Here is a 27,592-nt window from a genome sequence, read left to right as displayed (position 1 = left end):
CACACTCCTGCCCCTCTCATTGCAGTCTCGCCTGATCTCGTCACCTTCCATCTGCGCCCAACTCTGTGACCCTGCTGAGTCCACGGGGGAGTGGCAGGCCCCCTCTTCCTGACAGCCCTCCTTCCCTCTCCTGTGTCCAGGTGAGGAGCTGGCCATGCTGGAGGACATGAGCCTTGGAATCATGGACTTGAGGAATGTGACCTTCAAAGTCACTCAGGCCACTTCTAATGCCTCAACTGACATGCTGCCCGTCATCACTGGAAATCGGTAGAAATATTTTTTTAATTCTCAGAATTAGTGTAGTGTTTTAATTATGTTTATTACACGTGATGTACTCTTAGTTTTTGTTTTATTGTATTTCATTCAGTTAAAAATGTTGATCCACTTTAATGTCACATCCTTGTAAAGGTTCATGACCAGCAGTTTGGAGACCACTGAGCCGGGCGGCCAGTCCACACTCTTGAAGGGAGACGAGCTTGGTCTTCCTCTTCCCACACGCCTCCTCCCTGGTCTCTCCCATGACAGGCCTAACCCCTCCTCTTCCTCTCTCCTCGGTTTTCCAGTGACGGGTTTAACGTGCGGATCCCCCTGCCGGGCCCCTTGTTCGACGCCCTGCCCCGGGAGATCCAGAGCGGCATGCTGCTGCGGGTGCAGCCCGTCCTCTTCAATGTGGGCATCAACGAGCAGCAGACTCTGGCCGAGAGGTGCGTGCCCAGGCCCCTCGGGGGCCACAGTGGCTGGAGTGGCCATGGAGATGACGTAGGAAATGTACTTGCCCTCTTCAGGCTCTGAGAGCTGTAGTGGCTTTATCAACTCTGCTTTCCTTTGGCTAGCCTTCTCCAAGTGCAGCCATATACCCAGCCCTGTCTTTGGTGCTGGGGACACAAAGATGAACCAGATGACATGGTCTATGTCCTCAAGACTTGGGCAGGTAGGAGAGAGATGTGGGTGCAAGGATGAAGAAAAATGCAGGGAGTAGGGGCCCAAACAGTGTCTGAGAGGGTCTGTGAGGACTTCCTGGATGGTGACGGCCGAAGTGGGTTTAGAAGAGTAAACAGGAGTTGGTCAGCTGAGGAGATGGAGGAGGGACCTGGTGTCCCAGGCCAAGAAGCCTGAGCAGAGGCAGGTGAGGAGAAAGCACGTGGGGGCTGGAGGCCCAGGTCGCAGGATAGTGGTGAGGTTAGAGAGGCCTGTGTGCGGGCTGTGAGCTGTGCCTTGATCCTAAAGGCCTGTGCCTTGTAAACTCCTTCCAGGGTCACCTGCCAGGCGGCAGGGAGGAGTCACGTGTGCCCATGCGAGCAAGCGTGTGTGTACACGTGTGTTTGTGTGTTGGGGTGGAGGGGGCTTGGGTGTGTGTGGCCTATAAAGGCCTTCCACTAGTACATGAAAATCTTTCCTGTTTTATCATTACATTCATGTGATATGTGTGTTTTAGGAAAAAAGAAATCTTAGAGTACTTGCAGTTAAGGAAATTTGGTCTCCAGCATGATATGTCATATTCCTGCTGGGCCTTTTGAACCCGATGGTCAGTGTGCATGACCCCTAGATGTAGTGTCACCCCCACTTAGCAAATGTGGTGTGGCTGAGGGGAGACATGGAAGATCTTTTAAGCAGGGCAGGACACAAGTAGATTTACATCTTAAGTAGATGATTGGCTGGCCATGTGCTGGAAAGATGTGAGGGGGACGAGTGTGATGAGGAGGTTGTTGGAGAGAGTCCAGGCCAGAGGCAGGGACCGGGACCAGGCAGGGGGAGTGTAGATAGAGAACTGTTTTGGTGGTGAAATGAAAGATTTGGTCTTCAGTTGGGCAGGGTGTGAGAGAGACAGGGAGGAGAGTGGATAGACCTAGCTTCTAGATTGGTAGTGAGCAGGTGGTACCACCCTCTGAGCTCAGGAACCAGGAGGAGGGTCATGCTCAGGGGCAGATGGAGAGCTGGGCTTGAGGGCACCAGCCCAGGAAGCAGAGACCTGTAAGGTGTGAGAGAGCTGAGGAACCCACTTCAGGGAGGGTGGGTAGTGTGGGGGGCCCAGCAGGGAGGTGTCCCGGGGAAGAAGAAGATATCCCCTGCCTCTGGCAGCTGCTGCTCCTGATGACTCTGCAAGAGTGGTTTTTGGAAGGGGTTGAGGCTAGCCCAGATCACAGTGAGCAGAGGCCCAGGTCAGGGGACGTGACAGTGGGGATGAGGGGGACTTGGAGAGGGCAGGCTCTTTGCTTTGCTGTTTGTCTGCTCCTGGGACACTCTCCTCTCAGCTCATAAACAAGCCCAGCTCACCCATGTCCCAGGGGTGACCCCCCAAAGGAACAGGTGTCTAGAGGAAAAGCTGTCATGGGCATCAGGGGTGAATGGGCTATGGTGGACCCAGAGGAGGGAGTCCTGCCCTCTGAAGGATGACGTGGAACTGCAAAGAGGCTGAAGTGCAGGGAGGTCACTCAGCAGGGAGGTGGTGGAGCCGGACTGGGCATCCAGGCCTTGGACTTCAGAGCCAGCATTTTTAATGGCTGCCTCACCCCTTCCTCGTGCGTGGCTTTCCACTGCTCCTCTCTTACGCATCTGGCACATCCTGCCTGCCTGTGAGGTGTGCACAGGGTGAACCTGGATGGTGAGACAAGAGCTAGTGCCTCATGCACAGTTGCGGAGGAAGAACCAGTCACGTCTGGTCATTCAGCAGGCAGAGGGACTTCAGATTCAAGTACAAGACTGTGTCCTCACTCCCTAGCCATAACTCCACTGCCAGCCCTCTCCTAAGCACCTCGAGGATGAGAGGACCTGGGGACCTTCAGCTAAGTGTCTGTGAGAGGGGTTCCTGTGCTGCAAGAGAGTCTGGTATAGATAATCTGGTTCTGATGAGTAACGATTATGCATAGTGCCTGCTAATGAAATGTATTTGAACTTGTCATCAGCAAGTACAGATGACCTTATGCTTGGGAGGGCGAGAGTGGCTTAGAATTTAGATGTGCACAATAAATGAGAGAATCAACGTTGTTAGCTTCAATGCAGTTATGTTTTGTGCTAGAAGAAAGCGACATTAGCCAACTAATGGCATCCCCTTATGACCTCTGAAGGTTTGGCGATACATCTTTACAAGAAGTCATCAACGTGGAGAGTTTGGTGCGGTTAAATTCCTACTTTGAGCAGTTTAAGGAAGTCTTGCCTGAGGATTGTAAGTATTTCTTCTCTCACGGTGGGATTCACCTGTTGTGGTCTCTTGTCACTTTCGGTGTTTGAGCCCTTCCTGCCATTGGGCTGTCTGCTCACCGACCTTCCGGATGCTGCCTCCGTGCACTTATCCTTCCTTGCTTCCCTGCCCCCCACGGCCTACTGCGTAGACTCTGCCTGGCCTGAATTCCCACCCAGAGAAGCTTTCCTCAGGCTGCAGCCCTCGCTCATGTCTTCTGGTTGGGTCTCTTCTCACACACTGTCTTAGTCACTGGCGTTCACTGATGCATTCAGTGGCCTGCATTGTGCTCCTCCTGGCAGGACACAGAGGCAGGACCCCCACTTGGCCTGGGGGTCGGCTTGCCCCGGCTGGTGTGAGCTCCCCATGTGCCTCCCGCCATGGTTAGTAGAGAGTAAGATGCTGGGCAGACACTTATTGCTGGGTATGGGGGCAAGAGTGTTCCTGTCCTGGTGTCCCTGGAGGCAGTGGAGAGGTGACAGCAGCCATCCCTCCGCTGACACACAGCCCTCCCTATGCCTGATAGTGAAGATGCTGCCACCGCCGAACTAGGCAGGAGCCCAGGGCCCACTGCACTCATTGTGCTTGGGGAATTCTCTCCTGAATTCAACCTGGCACATGTTCACTGAGGCCTCGCCTGTAGAAAGTGCCACAGGACCCCGTGATGAACAAGGTGTCGACCCTGCCTGGGAAGGAAAGCCAGCTTTCAGACTGGCTCTGCCTCTCTGCTGGCACTGCTGCAGCCACCAGCCAGCACACACAGGTGAAGGAGGCAGAGTCCCACCCTCATTCCACCAGCATCCTCTGATGGGGGTTCCCAGGGAGGGCAGGTGTGGAAAGGCTTCGGTTGTGTTCACAGGTCACTGATGTGCCTGGCTCTGTGCTGTGCTGTATACACATTTCTGCACTGAATCCCCACAACAGCGCTATGAGGTAGGTTAGCGTCCATCGTACAGGTGGAGAAAGGGGTTGGCCTGGCCCTGAGGCTGTGCGCTTAGACAGTTGGCAAAGCCGTCCTCATGGGAGACACTGGCAGAGACCTTGGGGGCCGGGCTGAGGAGCTGATGTTCATTTAGCAGTTTTATTAGGGAGGCAGTGTGGACAAAGCTGACCTTCAAGGATTTGTCTAGAATCAACAAGAGTGTGCTGCCTGGGTTGAGGAAGGGGTGCAAGCCAGTGGTGGACTGAGGGTGAGGCTGTGAAACCTTTGTTTGCTTTGTTCTCCAACTTTGACCTGCTGGTGTCAGTGGGCGGCTCTTTGGATGCTGCCTCTGTGTGCTGATCCTTCCTTGCTTTCCGGCCCCCCATGGCCTCCTGTTCACCTGCGTAGACTCTGCCTTCCTGAGGAGGATTCGGAGGAGATTCAGCTCCCTAGTGGCTACTTGGAGATGATGCTGGGGATGCAAGAGAGACAATGATAGGACGGGTTGAATGAAGGGCCTGTGCTGGGCAAGGATCACTAGAGCTGGCGGCAGCAAGAATGTGGCCCATTGATGGGCAGAGGAGCGGGGCTGGGGAGACAAGGAGCACAGCCCAGGCCCCAGCTGCCTTTGTGACCTGGGGAAATGGTCCATGAGAGGTGCAGCTCCAGAGCCACAGAGCGAGGCCTAGCGAGGCTGTGATCAGCTGCACAGGGTGACGTGGAACCCTTTCTTGGCTGAGGTTACTGTATGCCAGACAAGAAGCGGCTGAGGATGACTTTGGGAAAGGCCCCGTGTGGAGGTTGGTTGGGAAGAAAGGATGTGACAGAAGGGCCAGAGAGAGAGTCGTTGGAGAGGCAGGAGGAGAGCAGCAGTGTTTCCTGGAGCCCAGGGCAGGTGTGGACGGGGAGTCCACAGTGGCCCATGAGGGGGCAGTCTCAGGGTGGTGAGGGGCGCAGGGGAGGCAAGTGGGCAACCAGATGGCGCTGCTTTGGGACAGACTGCTCTATCCCGGAGCCTGGCAGAGATTGAGGGGTAGGGCTGTGGGAAGGTTGGAAACACACCTGGAGCACTATGGGAGATGTGTGCTCAAGGCCTGAGGGAAGGAGCTAGAAAAACAGGGGCTACAAGATGGAAGAGGATGACATTACTATAAATCAGGGTCCTGGGAGCCCAGGTGGATGGCAAGCCAGCAAGGAGGGACAGGGGTGGGGAAGGTAGGACATGCAGGGATGTTGGTGTGGATGGGAGGAAATACAGGGAGCTCAAGTCAGGTGGCCTGAGTCTCCCAGTGAACTGAGGGAGGTGAGCACAGAGCTGGGGCCTTGCATGGGGTGCATCCTTGGAACGGATGCCGTTGGAGCCATTGAGGTTCCAGCCCTGACTACACACTGGAATTCACTGGGGAGCCTGGAAAAGTCCTAATGCCAGGGCCCCACCCCAGACTGTGGTGGGCAGGGCCTGGGCCTGGGGAGTTTCAGAAACTCCCTGGGTGATCCCCATGTGCTGCAGCCGGGGCTGAAAACAATGACATGAAGAGGTAAGGAAAAGGATCCCCTGAGGACTCTGCTGAAGGTCTTTAGTACCTAGCTCTTGCGAACACAGGTACTGAGGCGTCCTCATGTTCTTCAGGGGTGATCATAGTTAAAAGTGACAGATCGGTCAAGCCCTTGCATGTGCCAGGCCCTCTACACACTTTCCATGAATTTTCTAACATGATCCTCACAGCAGCATTGGGAGGTGGGCCTGGTTTCACACCCATTTGACATATGAGGACATCGAGACGTGGAGGGCGAGTCCCGCAATGAGCCCATATCAGATGTAGGCAGCTTGCCACCGCTTGTCTTCCAATGCTGCAGGGGGCGGGGCCTGTGCGGGCTACCCAGGCTTGGACTGGAGGGCCGGTCCCCACCCAGGCACCATGAAAGTGAGTGGGGGGAGAGGGACAGAGGACAGATGAGTGGGAGTGGTGAGCGTTCTGTCAGGAAGGGGGAGTACTGTGCTCAGCATTTTGGAAGGCGGCCAGCCCCAGGAGATGTGAACCTAGCCTGCTGAGGAAGGCCGAGGAAGGGCGTGGCCCACAGCAGCAAAAACAGCGAGGCGTGGGCCTCTCCAGGGTGGGGCCAACAGCACTGGACCACGACCCAGGAAGCTGGGGGAGCAGTGGGCCATTTAGCCTTCAGCCCCAGGAGACTTGCTGATCTTTGAGGCTGAGAAGATGGAGCCCACCTGGTGAATACCCCCTAAGTCTGCTTGGTTCCTCAGTGGGCAGTAATCACTAGACAGGGTGGCGGGGAGGCCAACAAGCTCTAGTTGATCTTAGGAAGTAGATCAAGCCATCCCTTCCAGCAGGCTGCATTTTCCTGACCTGGCTCAATTTGCCTTCTCTGCGCTCCCACAGCCTCCATCACAGACTGAGCCCTTCACAGGCAAGAGCCTTCTTTCCATTTCCATTTGGCATGGCACTGAGCATGTATCAGGAGCATGAAATAATTAGCATAGGATCCTGTGTACACCAGGGTGAGGTTGTATGGTGGAAACTGTGTGCAGCTAGACCCCAGAATTCCATATATTTGGTTTTGATTTGGGGGCTCAGGTGCCACGGCTGTTTTCCTTAGACATGACCTTGAGGCTCTTCTCTTTTTCTCTGATGATCCTGATGTTTGAAAACTCCGGGGTTCTTAGGTGAGGCGATCTGACTAAGCTTCCGGTGAAGGGTCCTGGAAGGGCCTGGAGACTGTCCAGAGACTGTCCCGGTGGTGGAGGGAAGCTGTCAGAGCATGGGAGGAAGTTCTCCACGTCCCCCTGGAGGGGCTGCACTGCCCACATCCCCCAGGGATGGCCACACCCGTTCCATGGTCAAGACTCACTGCCCTGAGCATCCTCCATCCCTGGTGGTGGTTTTGAAGCCCAGATGGATGCTCCTCACTCCTTCCCACTCTTGGTGATTCGATGTCCGCTCTCCAGCCCCTTGGAAGAGCTGAAAGGAGACTAAATGATTGCTCTTTGCAGGTGGAACGGAAGCGGCAGTAATTAAGTGCTCACCAGGTCCAGCGCCTAAGCACACCCCTCCCTTGTGTAAATCACACTAAACTTCCAGCTTGGGCCGGGAATTCATTTTGCCCTTCCTCTGCCTCGGTGGCTTCCTTGGGCTGCATTCCCAGGTGTGGCACCGACTCCCACAGACTCCCCCTCTCTTCCAGGCCTCCCTCGATCTCGGAGCCAGACGTGCCTGCCAGAGCTGCTGCGCTTCCTGGGTCAGAACGTACACGCCAGGAAGAACAAGAACGTCGACATTCTCTGGCAGGCTGCTGAGGTGCGCGTTGGAGTCAGGACAAGAACGTTGTTGTTGCGCCTGCCGCCAACGATAGTAGTAATAACAAATCAGAGTCTCAGCCAGGGGTGGAGAGAGCAAATGTCTCCATGTGGACACAAGAGAGGGTCACTGAATATGTTCCACACCCCCAGAAGATGCTGAAGGTTGCCTGTGAGTTCGTTACTTTAGGGCTGCCTGAGTTCTGATAACTTGGCCCAGAGTCTATCCTCTGGGGCATTTAATAACCAGGCCGATGGCAGTTGTCACCTTCTTAAGCCTGTGCAGTTGATACCAGCTAAAACTTGCTGCCTACTGCATCTTTTAATAGTACAAAGGGAGGCCGTGGTGACCTTTACAGTCTCTTTAAATAGTACTTATCGTGCGTTATGGTTCAGATCTCCTTTTTGCCCCAAGTACTCATACTTCAAATATTTTTGCATAAATTTACTTGTGGAGTTCCAGTCACTGCTGTGAGCCTGGGTCTCAGAACAGTCTCTAGTCATTCACTCACCCCTGATGAGGGGTGAGTTCGCCTCCTCCCCGCGGCAGCACTGGGACCTGTCCGGCGCTGGGACTTGCACACGTAGGCTTAGGACACAGCGGCCCCCAATGGCCTTCCCTTCCCCCGCAGCCTGCGCACAGGGGAAGGATGGCCCCGTGCCCCTCTGCCCCGGGGAAAGGAGTTGGCACTGCACTGCCCGAGTGGGCACTGCCACGCCCTGGTTCCCAGAGCCTGAGTAGCCGCTAGGGGGCTGTCTCCCCACAGCTCCCCCGAGCTTCATTCCAGAACTTTACTGCTCTCCTTGTCAGGAGAGAGTTTCTCTCAACCCCCATCTCTTCCAGTGCAGCAGACGCTCTCAGCCCGTCACGGTGCTGGCCCGCCATTTAGGTTGTTTATTAGATGTTGTGTTGAGAGCTGTCTTCAGGAAGTGCCTCTTTTGAACAGCCATTCGCTAATGGCTGTGGCCGCTGGTATCTTTCTGTCGAGAAGCTTTGAAGAGTGAGCATTCCCCTCTGTATATCAATCTGTTCTTTTAGCCTTTCAAGTGCCCTGGCTGGTAAGACTTCCTCCTCATGGAAAATGTGGGGGGTCAGTCTGAGGATCTCCCCTCTGTGGGCCAGGCTGCCCCTGGAATCTTTTTACAACAAAACACATTCGGAAGCACTGAGTGACATGAAGCTCAGTGGGAAGCTTGGTGGGGTTCACGCCCCATTTTTCAGGTGTCTTCCTGGTTCTGGGGCCTCATCTGCCATTGCTTGCTCAGGCCGAGCCCAGCAAATGGGGTGTCGGGTGGGACTCGTGCATGCTGGGATGTCCCTGCATCAGGGCCCTCAGGCCTATACACTCTGCAGGCACAGGGGCTCCCCTGCTTTCTTTTAGTATGTTCTTTTGGGGTATGCTAAGCACCCCTTGGCTGGCTGTGCCCAGTCTCTTACACAGGTACTTTTGCAAGACTTCAAAGAGCAAGCCTTTCCCCACATGACACTGAGAGGCCAAGGGGTGACAGCCAGATCCCTCTGCGTTGCACCCTCTGATGCACTCGCAGAATAAACCTGCAGACGGCTTTACGGACAAGAGCGGATGCAGGGACCTGTGTACCTTGTTTGGGAACTGGGACTCTGTATGACAGAAAAACCATCAGTCATAGTGCTGAGCGACCATCCCCTATAACCAGGTCAAGAAAGCAGTCCATCCAGCCCCATATTTTTTGTTCGCAGCAGAGGCCCCAAGGTGTAGAAGCATAGATTCAGAGGTAGAAGAGTCTCAGAGTCCCTTGGATGCATCTCTTCTCGTATTGTCCACCTGAGGATCCCCTAGGGGGCAGGTGGGTGTGGGGGCAGTAGCACCAAGCCTCTCAGGTACCGAGCCCTCCTGTCCCATTGGACCAGAGCTGCCCTCCTTTTGTGGCTCTTACTTATTTTCATTTCCATGTCTGCACAAGGGGACCCTGGCTCAGTAGTTGGAATATCGTTAGTCAGGTCTAACGCCTCATTTCACGGATGGGGATGGGGAGACAGCAGAGCCTGGCGCTGCAGACCACCCTCTTGGGGAAAGATGCACCTCGGCCACCCCTGCCTGCCTTCTGGAACCTCGTGTAGGTCTGGCTGCCCCGTCAATGAATGTAGACTTTCCTTGACTCTGTTTCTAGTCCCAGTGTGTGCCATGTGTCTGGGGCACGAACTCCACAGCCTGTGGCATTTAGTGAGCATGTCCGCATTCACCCTCGCTTCGTCAGTTAGGGTTTTACAGATCACCCAGCTTAGGGGCTGCTTAGGGTCTTCTTTTTCTTTCTCTTTTGAAAAATTTTTGGTGTGTTCTCCATAGAAGCCCATCTTCCTCCTGATGGTCTTGGCCGAACTTGTTTGGGCCTTTTCTGTTTTGTCTTTCCCTCGACATGGTGCTGAGGACTTATGTGCTCTCCACCCAGGGGCATCCCCGTGGTGGCCGTGCCGTCATGTTTGCTGGCCTGAGGAGCGCTGTGACGCTGCCTTCAGGGCAGTCTGCAGTGGCTCTGGTATTTTTCTGGAGTACAGGTTTCTGGAGCCCACCACTGTTTAACTTGGATGATGTTTCGTTAAACACCAGTGTCGTTCTCACTGAAGCCCTCGTGGCCAGATGTTTTGGAATTCACAGGTTTCCGGGTTTTAGAAAGGTGATGTGGTCTACAGTTGGTACACTTATGTGTAAAATGGTGCGCATCACCTGTGTGTGACGTGGTACACATGTATGACTTAACATCCCCAGGGGACTCTGGGGCGGCACTCTGGAACCAGGCTCAATACTGCTTCACTGAAAAGTCTGAATATTTGTACAAAATGGGAAAGAGAAAGATTATAGTCTCACATCAGCTCAGATCTGGTCATACTGCCAAGTGAGATTGCCACAAACTTACCAAAAAAATCTTCTGTTTTAGGACTTTCTGGATTTAGGATGTGTACCTCGGATTGTACCTAGTGGTACAGAGAAAATGCCCCAAAATGTCTTCCCCATGGGGAGAGAAGGTGCCCTGAGGTGGTTCTTCCCCAGCCAGGAGGCTGCCCCATGGTGGAGCCCTGCCCTGTGAGGGGGAGGTGCATGGGCACCTCATTGTGTGCCGAGTCCCCATGAGGTGGAGGATGGCGAAGGAGCTGTGGGTCAGAATGTGGGTAAAGGGAAGTGGGTCTTCTGAGCTGTTCCCATCTGTAGGGGTGAGGAGGAGAATAGAGACCAGTGGGTCTGTGCTGTACATTCCAGAAAGGCCTAGAGACCTGGCCAGGGGCTGGGCATCCTGTGAGCTGCTCTGCCCTCCCTGAGCTGGTGTTCATTGCCCTCCTCCTCGGAGGGGTCAGTAACAAAGGGCGGAGCATGACAAGGGGACCCAGGCATAGTTTGGAAGGAAGAGGGTAGCTGGTAAGGGTTAGGGAATGGATCATGATGGCTCAGAACAGAAGGGAGCCTGGACTGTGAAGGAGTGTCCCGTGGGAGAAGGCACGTGAGGGACAGCTAGGGATGAGAGACAGTCCCGCAGGCAGCGACTTTGTTTCCATTACCGGCTTTAGCAGGCCATGGGGTTGGGGAGCGGCCGGAGAGGGACTGGCGGGCCCGGGTGCCCGCGCTGACCCTTCCGAGCCTCTGTCTTCCGTGAAGGGTCTTCCATGCTGCAGCGTCTCTCCTCTCAGCGCAGCCTGTTCTCCCGTTGGCAGATCTGCCGCCGCCTTAACGGGGTCCGGTTCACCAGCTGCAAGAGCGCCAAGGACCGCACGGCCATGTCGGTGACGCTGGAGCAGTGCCTGATCCTGCAACACGAGCACGGCATGGCCCCGCAGGTCTTCACCCAGGCCCTGGAGTGCATGCGCAGGTGAGTTGCTGCCACCCGCCACTGCCCCGTGCCCCTGCCCGCCCGCCCGCCGCCGTGTAAACTGCAGATGAGCTGCTCGCTGCTGCCTCCCCGTCCGGGGCTCCCCCGCACAGGCCCCGGCTCCGGCCGGCATGCTCTAGCTTGACGTCGGAAAATCCACTCCTGGCTACAGAGTCAAACCATTGGCACCCCCAAATTGAGACAGTGTTCTCGGTTAAGTCGAGGAGCAGAAAGAGCCGGCAGTCTCTCTGAGTAGGACTGCGCTGAAACCAGGTAGACCCAGGCCAGTGTGGGTGCTGGGAAGGCTCTCGGGCCCCTCCGCAGCCTGTGAGTCCTGGCACAGGGCGCTCCCGCGGCCACCTGCCTTGCTGTGGGTGTGACTTCGAGCCAGAGCCTTCTGGGCAGGCATTGCTCTTACATCCTCCATAGATCTCTTTTCAAATGTGCGCGAAAAAAACGCGTCTGCAGGTTGCACTGGTTTGCCCGCTTCTTCTCTAGCCCTGGACACAGTTTGCTTTTATGAGCAAAGTGTCACCTGAGTGTTTTATGGTATCGGCAGCAGCCCCGCCCACCTGTCCGTGTGCCATGGCGACCTCACCCTAATGATGTTCTGATTCTGAGGCAGCAGGCCGGTTTGGAGAATGAACCCCGGGACTAAAATCTCTGGCCACTGTTGATCGATGCCTTGTTTCGAGCACTGCTGGGGAGCACCTAACCTCACATACCAAAAGAAAGGATAAGAAACCTGGTTTCCCGTCTTCTTCAATGTAGTCACCAATGCTGTTCAAGTCTCGTTTCCAACAGTCCCTTCTACTCAATGTTCTGTATCATTTGTCCTCTCACCAAATTCTTTAAAGCGTTCAATTCTCTTATCCTTTCTGTATGTTTCTGCGGTTTGACCTTCTCACAATAGTGCACAAAGGCGATGCCTGAGCTCCTGCCTCTTGATAATGGCATTTTGTAAAAATGGACTCGTTTTGTCCCTGTTTTGTCTTTCCAAATTCGTGTAAACCTCTCTGTTATCTCAGGGCCGAACGTTCATGCCCTTTTAGAAAGTTTACTGTCCTCCCAGCCCTTAGCCTTGGGGAAGCAGTGGAGGCTCAGAGACGCCTGCCCAGGGCACCCTTGACTAAGGGCCTGTCCTCATGGAGCTTCATGCCCTTCAGGCTCCGTGTCCCTGGTGCCATAGGGGTGGCAGCCACACTTGCACCCTGGTCACTGCAAGGTGGTGAGAGGGGCTGCTCTGGTGAGCTGCAGACCTCCACCAGTGGAGAAATGAGGGAAATGGATGGGGGCATTCCTGGGGTGGTTGGAGCAAATATTACAATCAGTAGAGCAGGCCCTGAGTCCAGAGTACAATGGATACATAGACCTGTGTTCACTCTTGGCTTCTTGAACAGATTCAGTGAAAACAATTCACTCTGACTCTGACACAGAGGTCTCAGGAGACTGGGGAGGAAGTAGATCCTTAGACACGACTGGGGCCTGACAACGTCAGTGGCCCCTCTGCCGGCTGTAGCCTGCTGTGGGGGCGTGTGCACAGCACCTACACGTGCACAGGCTACCTGTGATGCTTTACAAGGCACTCTTGTAACTGATATCCCCTGTGGGACAATGAGAAAATACAGATAAGCCCCTACACCAGTTGTGCCCACACCCCCCACAAAGCAATCCTCCATATGGCTGCGGTCGACAAGTAGCAGTGCGAACCTTTGGATATGTATGGGTGTGAGTGTGGTAATCCACACAGGGGTTCACCAGGCCCTGGATGACATGCGAGACAGAAGCACACATGTGCACACACCAGTGCAGTTATGTGTGCAGTTCTCCCTGCTGTTTTAACCCGCTTTTGTACATTTAACTGTCTTGTGAGCCTTTTTCAGGTTAGTAAATATAGAGCTTATCATTTTTAGCACATCCTAGTTTATCCAGCTTGCTGTCAGGGAATGTTTAAGCTGTGTATGGTTTTCCAGCACTTTAACCGGGGTGTGGTGAATATCCTTACATATTATTCTCCTATCCACGCTGCCCAGTGACTCCTGAGGTTCTAAGCACACACCTTTGCAGGGCTCTCATACAGACTGCTCCCATACCACGCCCACTCCCACCCAGCCAGTGTCCCCAGGCCTGCTCGCCTGTCCTCTGGGTGTTGTCATTCCTGGCACTGTTCGAGGGCTCTGAGTCTGTAAAGTCGGCGTGGCTTTCCTGCATCCCGGGTCAGGACCCCGGGCCCTGAGCAGGGAAGGGCCTTCCTCTCATGGGAACAGCCCCATTCCTGGTCTCCCTCAGCCTATCTAAACCCCTACCCGCCTCCAATTATGGATGTCTTTTTAAAGTTTCCTAGTTATGTTTTTCTGAATTTTCTAAAATCTCTGCAGTGAACATGTATTACCTTAGTGATCATTTAAGAAGTTACTAAAACAAAACCAAGGCTCGATCCCTTTTCACCTCTGTCACCCCCAGAATCCTCGTAGCAGAGCCCAGGGTGCTGTGCTCGCTGCCCCCTTGTCCCCTTGAGCTCGCAACAGCTCAGGCTCCCACCACATGCATTTGTTTTCATGTGATGCCATTCCACCTGACTTCTGTGTTTTCTGGATTATCCCGTGTGGGGAAGACATGTGTCTGTTCATAGACCACAAGCCCCAGGTGGCTGGGCGACTGGCCAGTATTTCTGGCTGCAGTGGTGGCCAGGACCTGTGGTTCCGCCAAGAGCCCTAAAGAGGCAGCAGTAAATACTGGCCGTGCCCTTGAGTGGGAATGCATTTTGGTTCTCTTGCTTTCTCGCTTGCATCTTACCAGACAGAGGAGTAGAGCATGCAGGCAGGGGCGCTGGGCAGGGGAAGAGTGGGTAAAGGGGCAAAGCTGACACTCAGGCTCTCTTTCTCCTGGAGGCCCAGGGTGAGCAGTGGCCAGTGCTGTGCTAGCAAATGTTTAACAACTAGCTGTCTCCCCCAAAAGAAAAAAAATACAACCCTGCTCTCTGTAGTGTTTGCCGGTTTCTGTGGCATCCGTACTCCTACCAGAGCCTATTTCAAGCTCCCACGGCCACACCATAGAATGTGGAGTTGGGAAGAGATGTGTACAATTGGCTCTTTCAAGCTGTCTGAGCCAATTCCAGCTCACCACTGGTGGTACCCCTCTGTCCCCAAGTCAGGGGCTGAAACACTCCAGGAGCGGGCCTCCTAAGTAGCCCTGGTGACCCCCAGACTGCCCTGGCTAGGAATATAACAATTTGTCAGTGCTCGCAGCGTGAAAAGGGTCCTCTCTCAAAATGGCACATCCCAGCATGGCTATTCCAGGGCTTCCAGGTTCCTCTAGGAAGCCCGGGAGAACCTGGCTTGAGGAAGGAACCCTGGACCTCCTGCCTGCCCATCTCCAAGAGGATCCTCATGGGCACCTGCTGTGTCCTGGCACCTCTGACTGTGCCACTGTTGCCACTTTGGTGTATATGCATGGAGGATGTGGTTCTAGAGTCCTGTGGTTCTAGCTGCCGTCTCACCTCAGTACATTTCTTCTATAGCACGAAACGGGGGAAAGTCCCCGAATTTCCAATGTGAGCTTGGGGATCATCTTATAGAACAGTAACTGGAACAGTGGAGACACCAGTAGTTCATGCCCTGCCACTGCTTAGCCTGAAAGCCAAGAGAGTCTGGTGAGGGCTCTGCCTTTGGTTGGTACTTGAGGTAAATGGTTATCATCTGAATGGTGAATCAAGAGGCAGCTTCCGGCAAAATCAGTTGCCACGCTCCCTGCTCAGGCATCTGTGAGAAGGTCACACCCCCCCAATGGTTCTTCATGTTCAGCTTGCTTTGAGATCCATGTCTTGGCAGCATGTGAGAGCATGGCAGGGCAGCATGGACTTGTGCTTGGCCAGCCGAGAGAGAGTGAACATGGAAAACCATTTAATCAACCAACATGTGTTTGTTTTCAGTAGACTACAGTATTTTTTCTTATTTTCACTTCTCTTTCTCTCCTTTTTTCTTGTAACTGTGCTGACTTTGTTTTTGTATTTCTTTCATACCCTTTTCTGCATATCATCTTTTCTTTCTGTTGTGGCTTCATTCCATTTTCTTTTAATCTTATCTTTTGGTTCTCCTCTTTTTTCCATCCTTTTGATGAATTCCATTGCATGTGTCTCTTTTTTTTTTTTTTTTACTTCCTTTCCCTTTTCCTTTCTCCCAAACTTTTTCCTTTTCACAGCATTGGAACACGGGAGGTAGTCACCCAGAAGAACTTGAGCGGCCTGGTCCCCATCCGAGACTTAAGACTAGATCCCAGCCTCCTCTGTTCCATCCCTTTATTAGCTCTGAGCCCCAATTTACTGATTGCGTGGCTCTGTCTGAGCATAGCATACCTGGTGGCCAAATTGCGTTGCAAATGAGTATCATTACAAAAAATTAGTAGGAAGTCACAAGAAAAACAAAAGTGCCAGAATATGTACAGCCACCGGGTACCTAACTGGACAGAAGGAATGTGCCAGAGCGTGGTCTGCCGAGAAATATTTCATGCCTTACAGTTTGATGTTTTGTTGTTCTGAACTGTATACACCTGCCAAATTATTTCACCAAGAGGACTTGTTCGTTTATATTCTGTAGAGTTTTCAGTGCTTGTAACATGTTTCTACAGTGCCCTGTTACTGCCTTGTTTAGCTGGCCTGGAATTACTTGTACCAAATCTCTTTCCTTCTGATGTAAAACTATTGATTACCTGTATATCTCATGATGTGCCCTGTTTCCAAGAGAAAGGAATTCTGTCTGAAAAGTATTTGTATATTTGATACTATTCTTTAAATGTACTACTAACCTTTCCTTTCCTTTTGAAGAGAAATGAAAAGGATAGACGCTTTCTAACTGGCTCATCTAGAGAAACCTATTTAATAGGACATGTACTTTCTGCTTTCATTTCAAAGCGTAGTCCCTTAAATTACAGTAGCAAACAGTTTGCAGAATCATAACGTTTCCTTGCTTATGTTTATTATTTCCAATTTGGGATGACACAAAGCTGTGAATACCAGAGCACATTGTACCAAGTGAGGCACATGAAGAGAACCTATTGCAGGTGACTTTCGATTTGCTCCTTTAGCTCTTGGAGGATCATTAAATGATTCCAGGAATTAATTAATATAGCAACCAAAGGCTGCTGAAGTTATATACATTTACTTTTCTTTTGAAAAATTGCGTCTTCAAATTTCACATTAAAGTCCAGACATCTTTTCTCTCTTACAAATCAAATGTGGTTAATAATGAAAAAAAACAAAAGAAAGAAAAATGACCGAAAAATGAGGCCTAACTTTTGGGCAGTTGTGCCACCCCAGATGGAGCTTTGAGACAGCGAGCTGCTTTGGTTTCTGCTGTTATCACTCTTAATTTTAACAAGGCATTGTCCTAAAATGAGACGACTGTGACCTTCACATTCACATTTGGCACAGGGGTAATTGTGCACCTTTGAAGGTAACAGAATAAATTAGGGGGAATTTGCACAGACCCTATGTAAGAAATACTCAGTGGCTTCTGCTTTCCAGTTCAAATTATGTTGTGCTTCTGTTTTTGACCTCCAGCTGCTTCTTCATACACTGTATTTATGAAAGTGGATTTCTTTTTACCAATCTAGAAAAATTAGAGTGAATTTAGAGAAGCTGTCTTTTCCAGAAACTTGACACCCATGCATGCACACAAACTCAGTCCGGCACAAAATCTGGGCTCTCCGTCCCCCTCCCAGGACTTCCAGAACTTCCTCTGGATCCCTCTGGTTTGGCATCAGATCTGAGTTGGGTATTAGGAATTGTGAAGCAGTCAGCAATGAATGACAAATGCTGGGCTCAGACTTTAAGTTGTGACCTGGAAGCTGCCCTCCCTACACCCTGGGACCCCCTTCTTTCCTGGACTTCTGAGCCCTGCAGGAGCCTCAGGGCAGGTGTCACACCTGTGGGTGAATCCAGCCTTCCCACAAGAGGTGCTGAGTGGTCGCTCTGTCTTTCCTGGAAGAAATGAGGTGGCTGATCTGTGCACAGCGCCTGGCATCCTTCAGTAGGGAGTCTTTCACTGAAGGCTAAGTGATCGGTGATGTTAAGTCGTGGCAGTGTGACACTAGTCACTAGTGAGGTCCCGTCCAGTCTGTGGTTCTCTGAGAGGTGCGTTCACACTGGCCCTCCTTTAGATCGAGGTGCACGCATCAAGTCTCTAAGACTCTTCTGTTTACTTTATTTGAAGTAGGGAAGGTAGACTCCATAGTCCATTCAGTTCCTGTCCCTGCTCGGGGTAAAGTGCTCCTGACGCCCCACAGTGGTGACACGTGCTTGTGGCCACATCTGGGCCAGGCGGACATGCACAGATGAGGGAGGCCTTTCTGACTACAGACAGCACCCCCTCCTCTTCTCCGGGCCCACGGGGGCTTCTCTGTCACACTCCAGACACTCCTCCCAGAACCCGACACACAGGAAAGGGAGGCTGTGCCAGCTAGAGAAGCCCCTCCCGGGGGACTTCATGGACACCATGGCCTGTTCCTTGGCTGTCGCGGTACAGCCAGGCCTTCCTGCCCGGTGTAGGTTTGGCTGTCAGGTCGAGAGAGAAATGGGATGGAAGGGAGAGAGAGGATAAGGTTCTTTTTCCTCTTCAGGGCCAGGTCAAAAGGCAGTAGATTCTAACTCTGCAGGCATGAGGGGCAGCCCGAGAAAGGACACCGTGAGATCAGTCTAGGCTGTGGGTGCTGGCAGTGGTTTTCTTTAGAATATCCCAGAAAAGAGACTCAGTATGCTTGCCCCTTGTGGCGAGTTTTAATGTCACTGAGGCCTTTTACTCATGAAATCAGGCTAAATATATATCCAAAATCTTTTCTGCTTTAGTGAGAAATAGGCAGGATGAAACAAAGATGGAAGGATGATTCAAGAAGGGAAGTTGTTGATGTTTGGTGATGGTGTTCTGGTTGCTTCTAGGCTCATGCTAGTGCTGAGACCTTGTCGATGGCAGCCAACTCTAGATGCTCAGGATCACTAAGACACCAATGCATCCAGATGAGTTCTAAGGTGGAAGGGTCCTGCTGGAAAGGGAAAACCAGAGTGTCCCTAAAATTAATTGTCATTTGGGTTTCCCTTCTAACTTTTATTTAAAAAACATATGTCCTTCAAAAGAAATAATTTATTGATATAATAAAAAATAACCTTATAGCTTTGAGATAATTAATTCCCTTGTTCTAAAATCTATCCACAACCTTCTCAATGTGTGTAACTGACTCCCCAAAATTACGCAGCCAGTGTGCTCCATGGGAGCGTTCTCCTTAGCGCAGAAGGCCGCCTCCGCAGCGGGAAGCGCTGTGCCCACAGCACGCCCTCTCCTGCTCTCCATCCCTTGGTCCCAGCACTGGGCAGAGCTTGTCGAAACAGAAACACGCGATGATGGTGTCAGCGTGCCATCAGCCCCACCGGGCAGATTTTGTAAATTCAAATCATTCAAACGTTTGAGGAAAAGTAAATACAATTTGCTTCAAAAATTAAATTGAAATAAAATTGTAATCTGGATTATAACTTCATGTATAATGTATTTAGCCAGCTAAACCAGTATTTAGCTTCTTTAACACATAAATAAAAGATAATGTTGAAGTTTACAAATTATTATTCTTCGCTCCTCAAAGCAGTTTGGCATTTACTGGTGGTAGGTGGTTTTTGAGAAGTGTGTACATTTATATATAAATGGAAAAGCCATATCTGAAATAGTCCAATAATGTGAGCGCTTCCAAAGATTAAACAAGACTAACTGTGCATAGGAACCTATAGCTTCTGCTTTAAATGGAATTATATTTTTATCCAGTTATTGGATGTTAGACAGACGTGGTCATTATTTGCTCCAGGGGCTGCCTGCTCATATGACATAGGCGTTCAGCTCAGATGATACACATCTAGCTGAGGGCCTGAGGCTCTGGTGACAAGAAAGCATACTTGGGTTCCTAAATTATGTAATAACAAGCAGGTGGATACTTTTCTAATACCTGAGCTTATCTTTTGAATAAAATTAGTCTTACCAAAAATATTTTACATGTTCTTGATAATGAGACTGTCGTTTTCACTTGAAAAGCCTTCAGCAATTGCCACTGATATTTTTTTAAAATGCATGACATATGGTCTTCATACAATGTGAAATATTTTTTTTAAATCACTGTTTCTTGGTAACTGCAAATTTTACATCTCATAAGGGGGATTTTTTACTAAATTTGATAACTAGTTGATTTAATTGTTAGTCTTAGAATAATATAAAAATATAAAGTTATACTATGCTATAGGAAGTCATTTATATTTAGAATCACTTTTGCCTGTTAATTTTATGTCTACACCAGAACATTTCCCAGAGAACTCCTCTGATGCTCTCATTTGGGAATATGAGGCCTGCCTGATGGCTCATCCTCCTCTTCAGCATTTGCTTTGCCTACTGGGTTGCCATGACAACCCTCCATCAAATGCAGCAGGAGATGATGCTGGTAGCAGATTCTCTAGGGAAGGGCACCTGTGGGCTCTCACTGGCTCAGTGGCATTCTTGTGAAAGGCGACCACAATGAGGGCAGCCCATCTGGAGAAAGTGGGAGGTTGGCTGCCACCAGGAGACGTCGGTGGGGCCACTCCTTCATGACACTCCAGTCCTGAGAGCCATGCAGGCCCACTGGATTGCTCTGCACCCAGCGCAGCTGGCTCCTAGGTGGAGACAGCATGTCAGAGCAGCGTTCTCAGCCAGATGGCTTGGCCACACGTTGAATTCTACAAGGAAAACCAGCATTTTGAATTTGAGGTGATTAACAGCTGTTGCTAATATAGAAAAATGTAGCTCTTTAAAGGCTTTTCTAAGAGTAGTGCTATTTAATTTGCTGTGTAACAGAACCTTTGAACCACTAGTTATAATAGAATCCTCAATAACTAGACATAAAATACATGAAACCACCAACTTAAAAAAAGAAGTTTGCTTCCACTTAGATCCAGTGCTGCGTTTGGAAGTGCACAGCTTGCAGTCCGTACAGCATGTGTCCATGTCTGTGCTGCTTGCCTGCCTTGTCCAGAAACCCCACGTCACATGTGTATTGTTGTAAATGAGTCTGGCACCCATTAAGATTAATCAGCCTTTTTTTTTAATGCTATGAAAATAATCAGTTCATTTCATCTTAGTTTAAGTCTTTTCTTTTTTCCTTTTTTACTGCTGTCATTTCTTGTGCTTGTTTTTTCCCCAGTGAGGGTTGTCGAAGAGAAAATACAATGAAGAATGTTGGAAGTCGCAAATATGCATTTAATTCCCTGCAGCTGAAGGCTTTCCCCAAGCATTACAGGCCTCCCGAAGGGACTTACGGGAAAGTGGAAACGTGAACACACGCTGCCCTCTGTTAGCTGTTACATAATAAATGTGGGTACCCTCTAGTGTCATATACGAATTCTTCAAGAAGACCTGAAGGATTGGTTTTTATTTTTGTGTTTTTTAAAATATTTCACTAAAGAATCTCTGGAGCATGTTTTTTTCCGTTGGAATCAATAGGAGGTAATGTTTGGCTCAGTAGTGTGGATAGTAACGACCGCCCATCTCAGTAGCCGTCAGCTGTAACCACACAGATGTCATCAGTAGTTACCTGTACGAATCAAGCTAGGTATGTCTGAAACGCTCAAAGACTTTTTTAAATGCCCACTTAGGCAGCTGCTCACTTCACTTATTTTTCTACTGAGTAACTCAAAATTGAGCATTGAATTACAATCTACTTTTTAAAAATCTGAATGTAAAACAGTAAATAATATATTAAATAATTGGATTCAGGACAGACCAACAAATGTTAAATGTTAACCCAAGTTTTGGGGAAGAAACTAGCTCATGCGGCGAGAGCAAGTGTTTTCTCATGAAGTATCCCATCTGTACCACCACGGTGAGGCCAGCAAGGGGGAGCAGAGGTTGTCACATCAGCCTGAGGACTGTATTAGGGGACAACACTGCAGAGCCACTCGCAGTGGGGGCCACTTCTGTCCCTAAGTTATAGAACAGGGTGTCTGCTTGAGAACATGAAGCCAGGGTCTCCTGTCCTCATCAGCTCCATGTCTGTCCCACCGTGCCCCCAGGGCACGTCTCCCCTTCTCTGGATGTCGAGTTCTGCCACTCCAGGGCCTCACATGTGGTCTGTCTGATGCCTCTCTGACAACAAGGGAGGTTTAATGCGTGTGGATAGTGGAAGCCTAAATATTTTCAGAACAGATGTCCTTTTGTGGGTTCCCCAGTTTATCCTCTCCTAAAAGATAATACAATCATGTTTGAATGTCTGATGAAAGTGTTTTAGGTTTGCAATAATTGTTACTGTCCTCTTATTCTGTTATGTAAGATGACTATTGAGAAAGTTGAAATTATCTCCTAAAATGAGATTTTGAAAGGGATTAATGGGCCATAAAACTTAGGAATTTCATAGAAAATTATGTCTGGTCATCTATTATAAGATGATAATGAGTCTTATCTGCACATAGCAGAGTTTTTCTTAGTTTATATGTTTTATCAATTCTGTTTATCATAATTATTATGTTTACATGTTATTTAAAAGGCTGTAAAAAAAATATATGTGGCACATATTCACAGTGCTGATCCTAATGGTTTGTGAACCCTTAGGAAATTCCTGTATCTAAAATTCTAGATATTATTCTTTCAGCTCCTTTAGAAAACCCACTTGGAAACATGTAAGAAACTTGGGCCTGGGGAGCTGAGACCCAAGGCAAGATCACCCCTTGGCAGGGACACGGGTGGGCATCAGGTGAGGCTGGAACTGGATGACCTTCCAGAACCCTTCCTACTCAGAAGTCGGTGCTCAGAGCCTGCCATCTCCTGATGCCCGCTGCGGGGGAAGTTCCCACTGGTCGAGTGTGAACTGGTGTGGAGGATGCGGCAGTAAGGGATGGCTGCAGCTCACTGTCCCTCTTGTAGCCAGAGTTCACTGTGGAGGGGCGAGGCCGAGAAACTCTTGTCCACCAAACCCGCTGCAGAGGTGGCAGCAGCTGGTGTTGGAGCTTCCTGTTGTAAATGTCAGTCCCTGTTCAAAGACAGTTTGTTTCCAACATGGCTGGTTAACCTGTAACCTCTCCACCATTTTATTTAATTCGTAATTTTTTCTAGTATCTATATATTTCCGTCTTTTCTCATTTTAACATCACTACCTTTTAAGAAATTCCCTTGTTTTTTAAAATTAAATGTTACACATACTTTATTCAGAATTTTTTTGTCTGAAGAGCATTAAATACCTGCATTTATCAAAAGGGGATATAGCCATTGGTGAGTCATCTGTTGGCAGTTTTGCATGTGGCACATTTATGTGAATCTTCTCCCCATTTTGGCTTCATATTAGGGATCACCATAAAACTCTAAGACTTGGCTAATCGTGTAGAAAATATTCAGGTTTCAGTATTCTGTCTGAGCATTACTATCAGGCTCCAGTGTGACAGTCTCACAGGGCGTTGCACACGTATACGCTCGCTGGGCGGGGGCGTGTTGTCCCCTCGAGGGGGCCAGCAGCTCCTCGGGTCACCTGGGAGCTCTGTGTGTTCAGGTGCAGGAGGAAGGCAGTTTTACAGGTTACCAGACAACAGAGGGTCCATCTTGTATCCCCTGTGAGGCCCATTTAAAAAAGCGTTGAGACATTCTGGAAACCCGATGGGACGCGGATTCTGCCAGAGCGCCTGCAGCACAGTTGCCTTTGGTTTCCTTGAAAAATGTACAAATATTGTATAATACAGTTTGTCCCTCCACAATTGTATTCGCCAAGCTTAGTGCATTAAAGTACTTTTATTTATTTGTTTGGGGCAGTATTAATATATATAAACATATAGTTACTGTTTTATATATTCTGAGCTCATTCAGAGCCATGTATGCTGTAAATGTGCTCGTCTTTAGAATGACAAATAATAAATAACTGACAACAGTAAACTTGGCTTCACCTGATTCATTCTGTTACGTTAGAAGGGCTCGTTCCGTGGCCGGCACCTGACTGGACCATCATTAATGGGCACTGCGTTGAGCGCTCGGGGCTTTGTACACATGGGACTGAGAGAGATTTCTGTTTTATAACCTTGTTTCCACTTCATTTGAAGTGGAGGGGCAGCAGGGTGTGGGATTAAGAGCAGGGACTTCAGCTTCAGACAGACCCACCTCCCAGTCCCATTTTGCCACTCACTAGCTGGTGACTCTGGGCAAGTTGTGTGCCCTCTCTGAACCTCCGTTTCCTCATGTGCAAAGTATAGACTCAATGGTATAGTCATCTTAAGGCAGTTGTGAGCTGTCTTGGCATTAAACGTTCATAAAATGTTAGCTGTTGTTACTTTCCCACGTCCGTAAATACGGGTCACGTCTTCTCCGCACCGTTGCCTGGTTGTCTGTTGTGTGACTTGTTAAATGTGGTTCCGTGAGTGATGAGTGACTGTTGTAACAGGACTGCATCCTGCACCTTTGCACCTTTTCTAGGCACTTGTACCCAATGATTTCCTTTGGATAAATTCTTGGCAGTAGAAATGTACAATTAAAGGATAATTTAAATGTTTTAAAATTTTTAAACTTTTACTATTACCAAAGTTCCCCCAGAAAGGGCACCGGTAGCATGCGCCTTTTCCCTTCATTCTCGTTGATGCTGGAAATGGCACCTTGTTTCAATTTCTGTTCATTTGATTCCTGTGAAAACTGAACATCTTTTATACTTTTACTGATATTTCTACTTTTGTGACCTCACTGGAATGTTGGTCTTTTCCATATGGATTGATTTTAATAGATAATATAATAACCCCTTTTCATATGTTGCAGGTTTTTTTAAAACCATTTGTCGGTTGTCTTTTTTTTTTATGGCAGGGGGTATAGAGAAGTTTTAAATTTTTATCTAGTTAAATACATTGGTCTTTTTCTTTTTGATGCTTGTTCTGAAATCATGTCCTGGCTTAACCACTGAAGGTGAAACAGCTGGGGCACCCCGTCCTTGCCCATGAAATGGGCCCACGTGGTGCTGTGAACTCGAGGAGGGACAGCACTAGCCTGTGCCAGCCTGGGTAGAACGCCCCCTCCCCATTCTGTGCTAGGATTTGGCAGATAGGTCATAACTTTGTCTTCTTTTTATTAGAGCTGTCACTACGCAGGCTATGACACAGATTGCTGAGGGTGGAGGAGCAGAATATCTACGCTTCAGATTCCCCCTGGGACCCTTCTGGCCTCAGCACTATTTGTAGTGATTCCTGCCTGCGCAAGGCTTGCAGTGGGCCTTTTCAGCCAGGCCAGGCAGTCAGCATTCAAATACAGACCGTTATGGTGCTATCACTCTCTGTTGTACCACTTAACAGACAAAGAAAAGCTGAGACAGGTTAGAGAGGATGGGAAACTTGCTTGTTTCCACAGCTAGGAAGAAGATACCTAGGTTAGAGAGATGGATGTGGAAAGACAGAGCACTTCATTGCTTCCTCCTCCTTGCCATTTGCCTCTCCCTTGGCTTCTGTGGATTCACTCACTGTCCTGGTTGTCCCACCTCGACCATCCCTCCTCACTCTGATTTGCTTGTCGTCCTCCACCCACCACTACATTGTGGTGTGCCGCAGGTTTCCGCCCATAACTTTCTTCTATCTCACTTTGGATGCTCTTCCTGAAAAGTCTTAGCCAGCCATTCCTATGGAATAAATTACCACTTATTTGCTAATGACTCCAAAATTTCTAGGTCCATCTCAGACTCTCTCTAGGTTCAGAACCATCTGCACATCCAACCACATCCTAGTCATTCTACTTGAGTGTCTGAGGGTATCTCAAATGCAGCATGTCAACACCAAACTCATGCAATCCCTCCTCCAAGCTGGCTGAGCCCTCTTCTGATAAGTGACCCTGGGGTCCACCCTGGGCTCATCTTCTCCCTTCCCCTCCATATCCCATCGGCCACTAAGATCTGTACCTCTTCAGAATCTCTTTAACACATCCCATGATTCCATCCACACACTCACAGCCTGGTCTGTGTCTCCTCTGATCTGGACCACCACCCCTCGGCCTTCTCGTTCCTCCTTCAAGGTCCGTCTCAGTCATGCCCTCCTCTATGGAAATTTCTCTCCACAGAGTGAGTTGGCCTTTTTAAAAAAATATTTTCCCACATTCAGTTTGGACTATATGACTGTTATGTGTATCCTGTCTATCATGTTACCTTTTACTCTATCCAGCATGTTGTTACTTTGTGTTCACAGCAGCAACTGTAATGCTTGTCACAAAGGAGCTACTCAGAAAAGTTTATTGAATGAAAAGATGAAGAAATGATTGTTTTTTGGTGTTCATTTGAAATCTTTCCTATTTCAGCACTAGACCTTGTTGCTTTTCTCTATATATAATCCTTTATTCTAAACACATCACAAGGAGCCAAATTCAAGAGGCTCAAGGGAGAAGGCAACTGTAGGAGCAGAGTGTGGCCAACACCAGGACAATGGTTTTCTCTCAGGGGCAAGCAGGAGGGTCTCTGAGGAAAATCAGGCATAGCAGGAGGTTTGTACAATGTTCTGTTGATCTGAATGCTAGTTACAGGATGATTTATAATTGTTTGTTAACATGATACAAACTTCCTATGTACTTTTCTGTACGTCTGCTACATTTAACCATAAAATGTTAACCTATCACTCAATGAACAATTTGAAAAGAAAATTAAGAAAACAATTCCATTTCCAATAGCATAAAAAAGAATAAGATACTTAGGAATAAACCTAACCAAGAAGGCAAAAGTCTTGTACGTTGAAAACTACAGAATGTTCCTGAAAGTAAAGACGAACAATTAACGGAAAGACATCCTGTGTAAATGAGTTGGAAGACTTCACATTATTAAGATACCAGTGTATCCAAAGTGATCTGCCAATTCAATATGTTCCCTATCAAAATCCCAATCGTGTTTTTTTGCATAAATAGAAAAATCCATCCTAAAATTCATATGGACTCTCAAGGGTCCCTGAATAGCCAACACAATCTTGAAAAAGAACAAAGTTGGAGGTCTCACACTTCCTGATTTCAAAACTTAGTACAAAGCTACAGTAATCAAAACAGTGTGGCACTGGCTTAAAGACCAACGCAATAGAATAAAGGGCCCAGAAATACACACCAGCACACATGGTTGAATGATTTTTGACAAGAGTGCCAAGGCCATTCAGTTGAGGAAAGGACAGTCTTTTCAACAAATGATTCTGGGAAAACTGGATATCCACATGCAAAAGAATGAACCTTTATCTTACACCACATACAAAATCCACTCAAACTACATCAAAGACCTAAATGTAAGAACTAAAACTATACAACTCCTAGAAGAAAGCTTAAGGGAAGAGCTGCATCGGCTTGGACAATGATGATCCAAAAGTACAGGTAACACAAGTAAAACAGATAAATTGGACTGCAGCAAAATGTAAAACTGCATCAAGGAACACAATCAACAGAGTGAAAAGAAATGGGAGAAAATATTGGCAAATCTTATTATCTGGTAGGGGCTTAATATCTAGAGTATACAAAGAAATCCTAGAACTCAACAACAAAAGAGCAAACAACCCTATTTAAAAATGGGCAAAGTACTTGAATAGACATTTCTCCAAAGAAGGTGTACAAATGGCCAGCAAATGCATGAAATGAGGAAATGATGCTCCACATCAGAAGAATGGTGGCTGCCAGGCGGTGGGGGGACAGGGTAACAGCGAGTTGTTTAAGAGAGTTATAGTTTTGTAGACTATCGTTTGTAGACTGTAGTTTGTTTAATAGAGCTATAGTTTTATAGAGTTCAGTTTTGCAAGATGGAGAGAGTTCTGGAGACCGGTTGCATAACAAGGTACTTAACACTACTGAACTATATACTTAAAAATGGTTAAGACAGTAAATTTTACATTATATTTTACAACTAAAAATTTTAAATATATAGTTACTAATAAAGGTATCAAGTTATTTTTTTAAATGGATCATAGACATACATGTAAGCTAACACTATAAAATTCTTACATGAAAACATAGGAATAAATTTCCAGAAGCTTGGATTAGGCAATGGTTTTCTTAGGTACATCAAAACAAAGAAAGAATAGATAAACTGGAATTCATCAAAATTAAAAATTGTGCTTCAAAAGGCAGCATCAAGAAAGTGAAGACGGGCTGGTCCCGTGGCTGAGTGGTTAAGTTCCCGTGCTCCGCTTCGGCGGCCCAAGGTTTCACCAGTTCGGATCCTGGGCGTGGACATGGCACCGCTCATCAGGCCACACTAAGGTGGCGTCCCACATGCCACAACTAGAAGGACCCACAACTGAAATATACAACTATGTACTGGGGGGGAATTTGGGGGGAAAAAAAGCAGAAAAACAAAAAATAAAGAACTAAACAGGACA

General features: G+C 48.8%; 1 protein-coding gene across 22 annotated transcripts in view; it reads left to right on the top strand.

Annotated features, from left to right (window-relative positions):
* The window catches only part of INPP4A (inositol polyphosphate-4-phosphatase type I A), a 132,456-nt gene extending 109,288 nt beyond the window's left edge, over window positions 1-23,168 (top strand). For 10 of the 22 annotated variants that reach the window (XM_044772938.2, XM_070511681.1, XM_044772945.2 and 7 more), the window contains 6 exons: window positions 141-267; window positions 564-704; window positions 3,066-3,163; window positions 7,302-7,414; window positions 11,099-11,253; window positions 15,454-16,498. In XM_044772938.2, the coding sequence (XP_044628873.1) occupies window positions 141-267; window positions 564-704; window positions 3,066-3,163; window positions 7,302-7,414; window positions 11,099-11,253; window positions 15,454-15,634 (815 nt within the window). In that variant the 3' untranslated portion in view covers window positions 15,635-16,498. Of the gene's footprint in view, window positions 1-140; window positions 268-563; window positions 705-3,065; window positions 3,164-7,301; window positions 7,586-11,042; window positions 11,254-15,453; window positions 16,499-20,457 lie in introns of those variants that run through there. The other 12 variants (XM_044772941.2, XM_044772949.2, XM_044772947.2 and 9 more) reach the window with 4 other exon arrangements.
* Window positions 23,169-27,592: the final 4,424 nt, after the last annotated feature.

The sequence above is a fragment of the Equus asinus genome, chromosome 6, assembly GCF_041296235.1.
Source record: "Equus asinus isolate D_3611 breed Donkey chromosome 6, EquAss-T2T_v2, whole genome shotgun sequence".
Lineage (NCBI taxonomy): Eukaryota > Metazoa > Chordata > Mammalia > Perissodactyla > Equidae > Equus > Equus asinus.
This window is presented reverse-complemented; position numbering and strand designations above follow the sequence as displayed.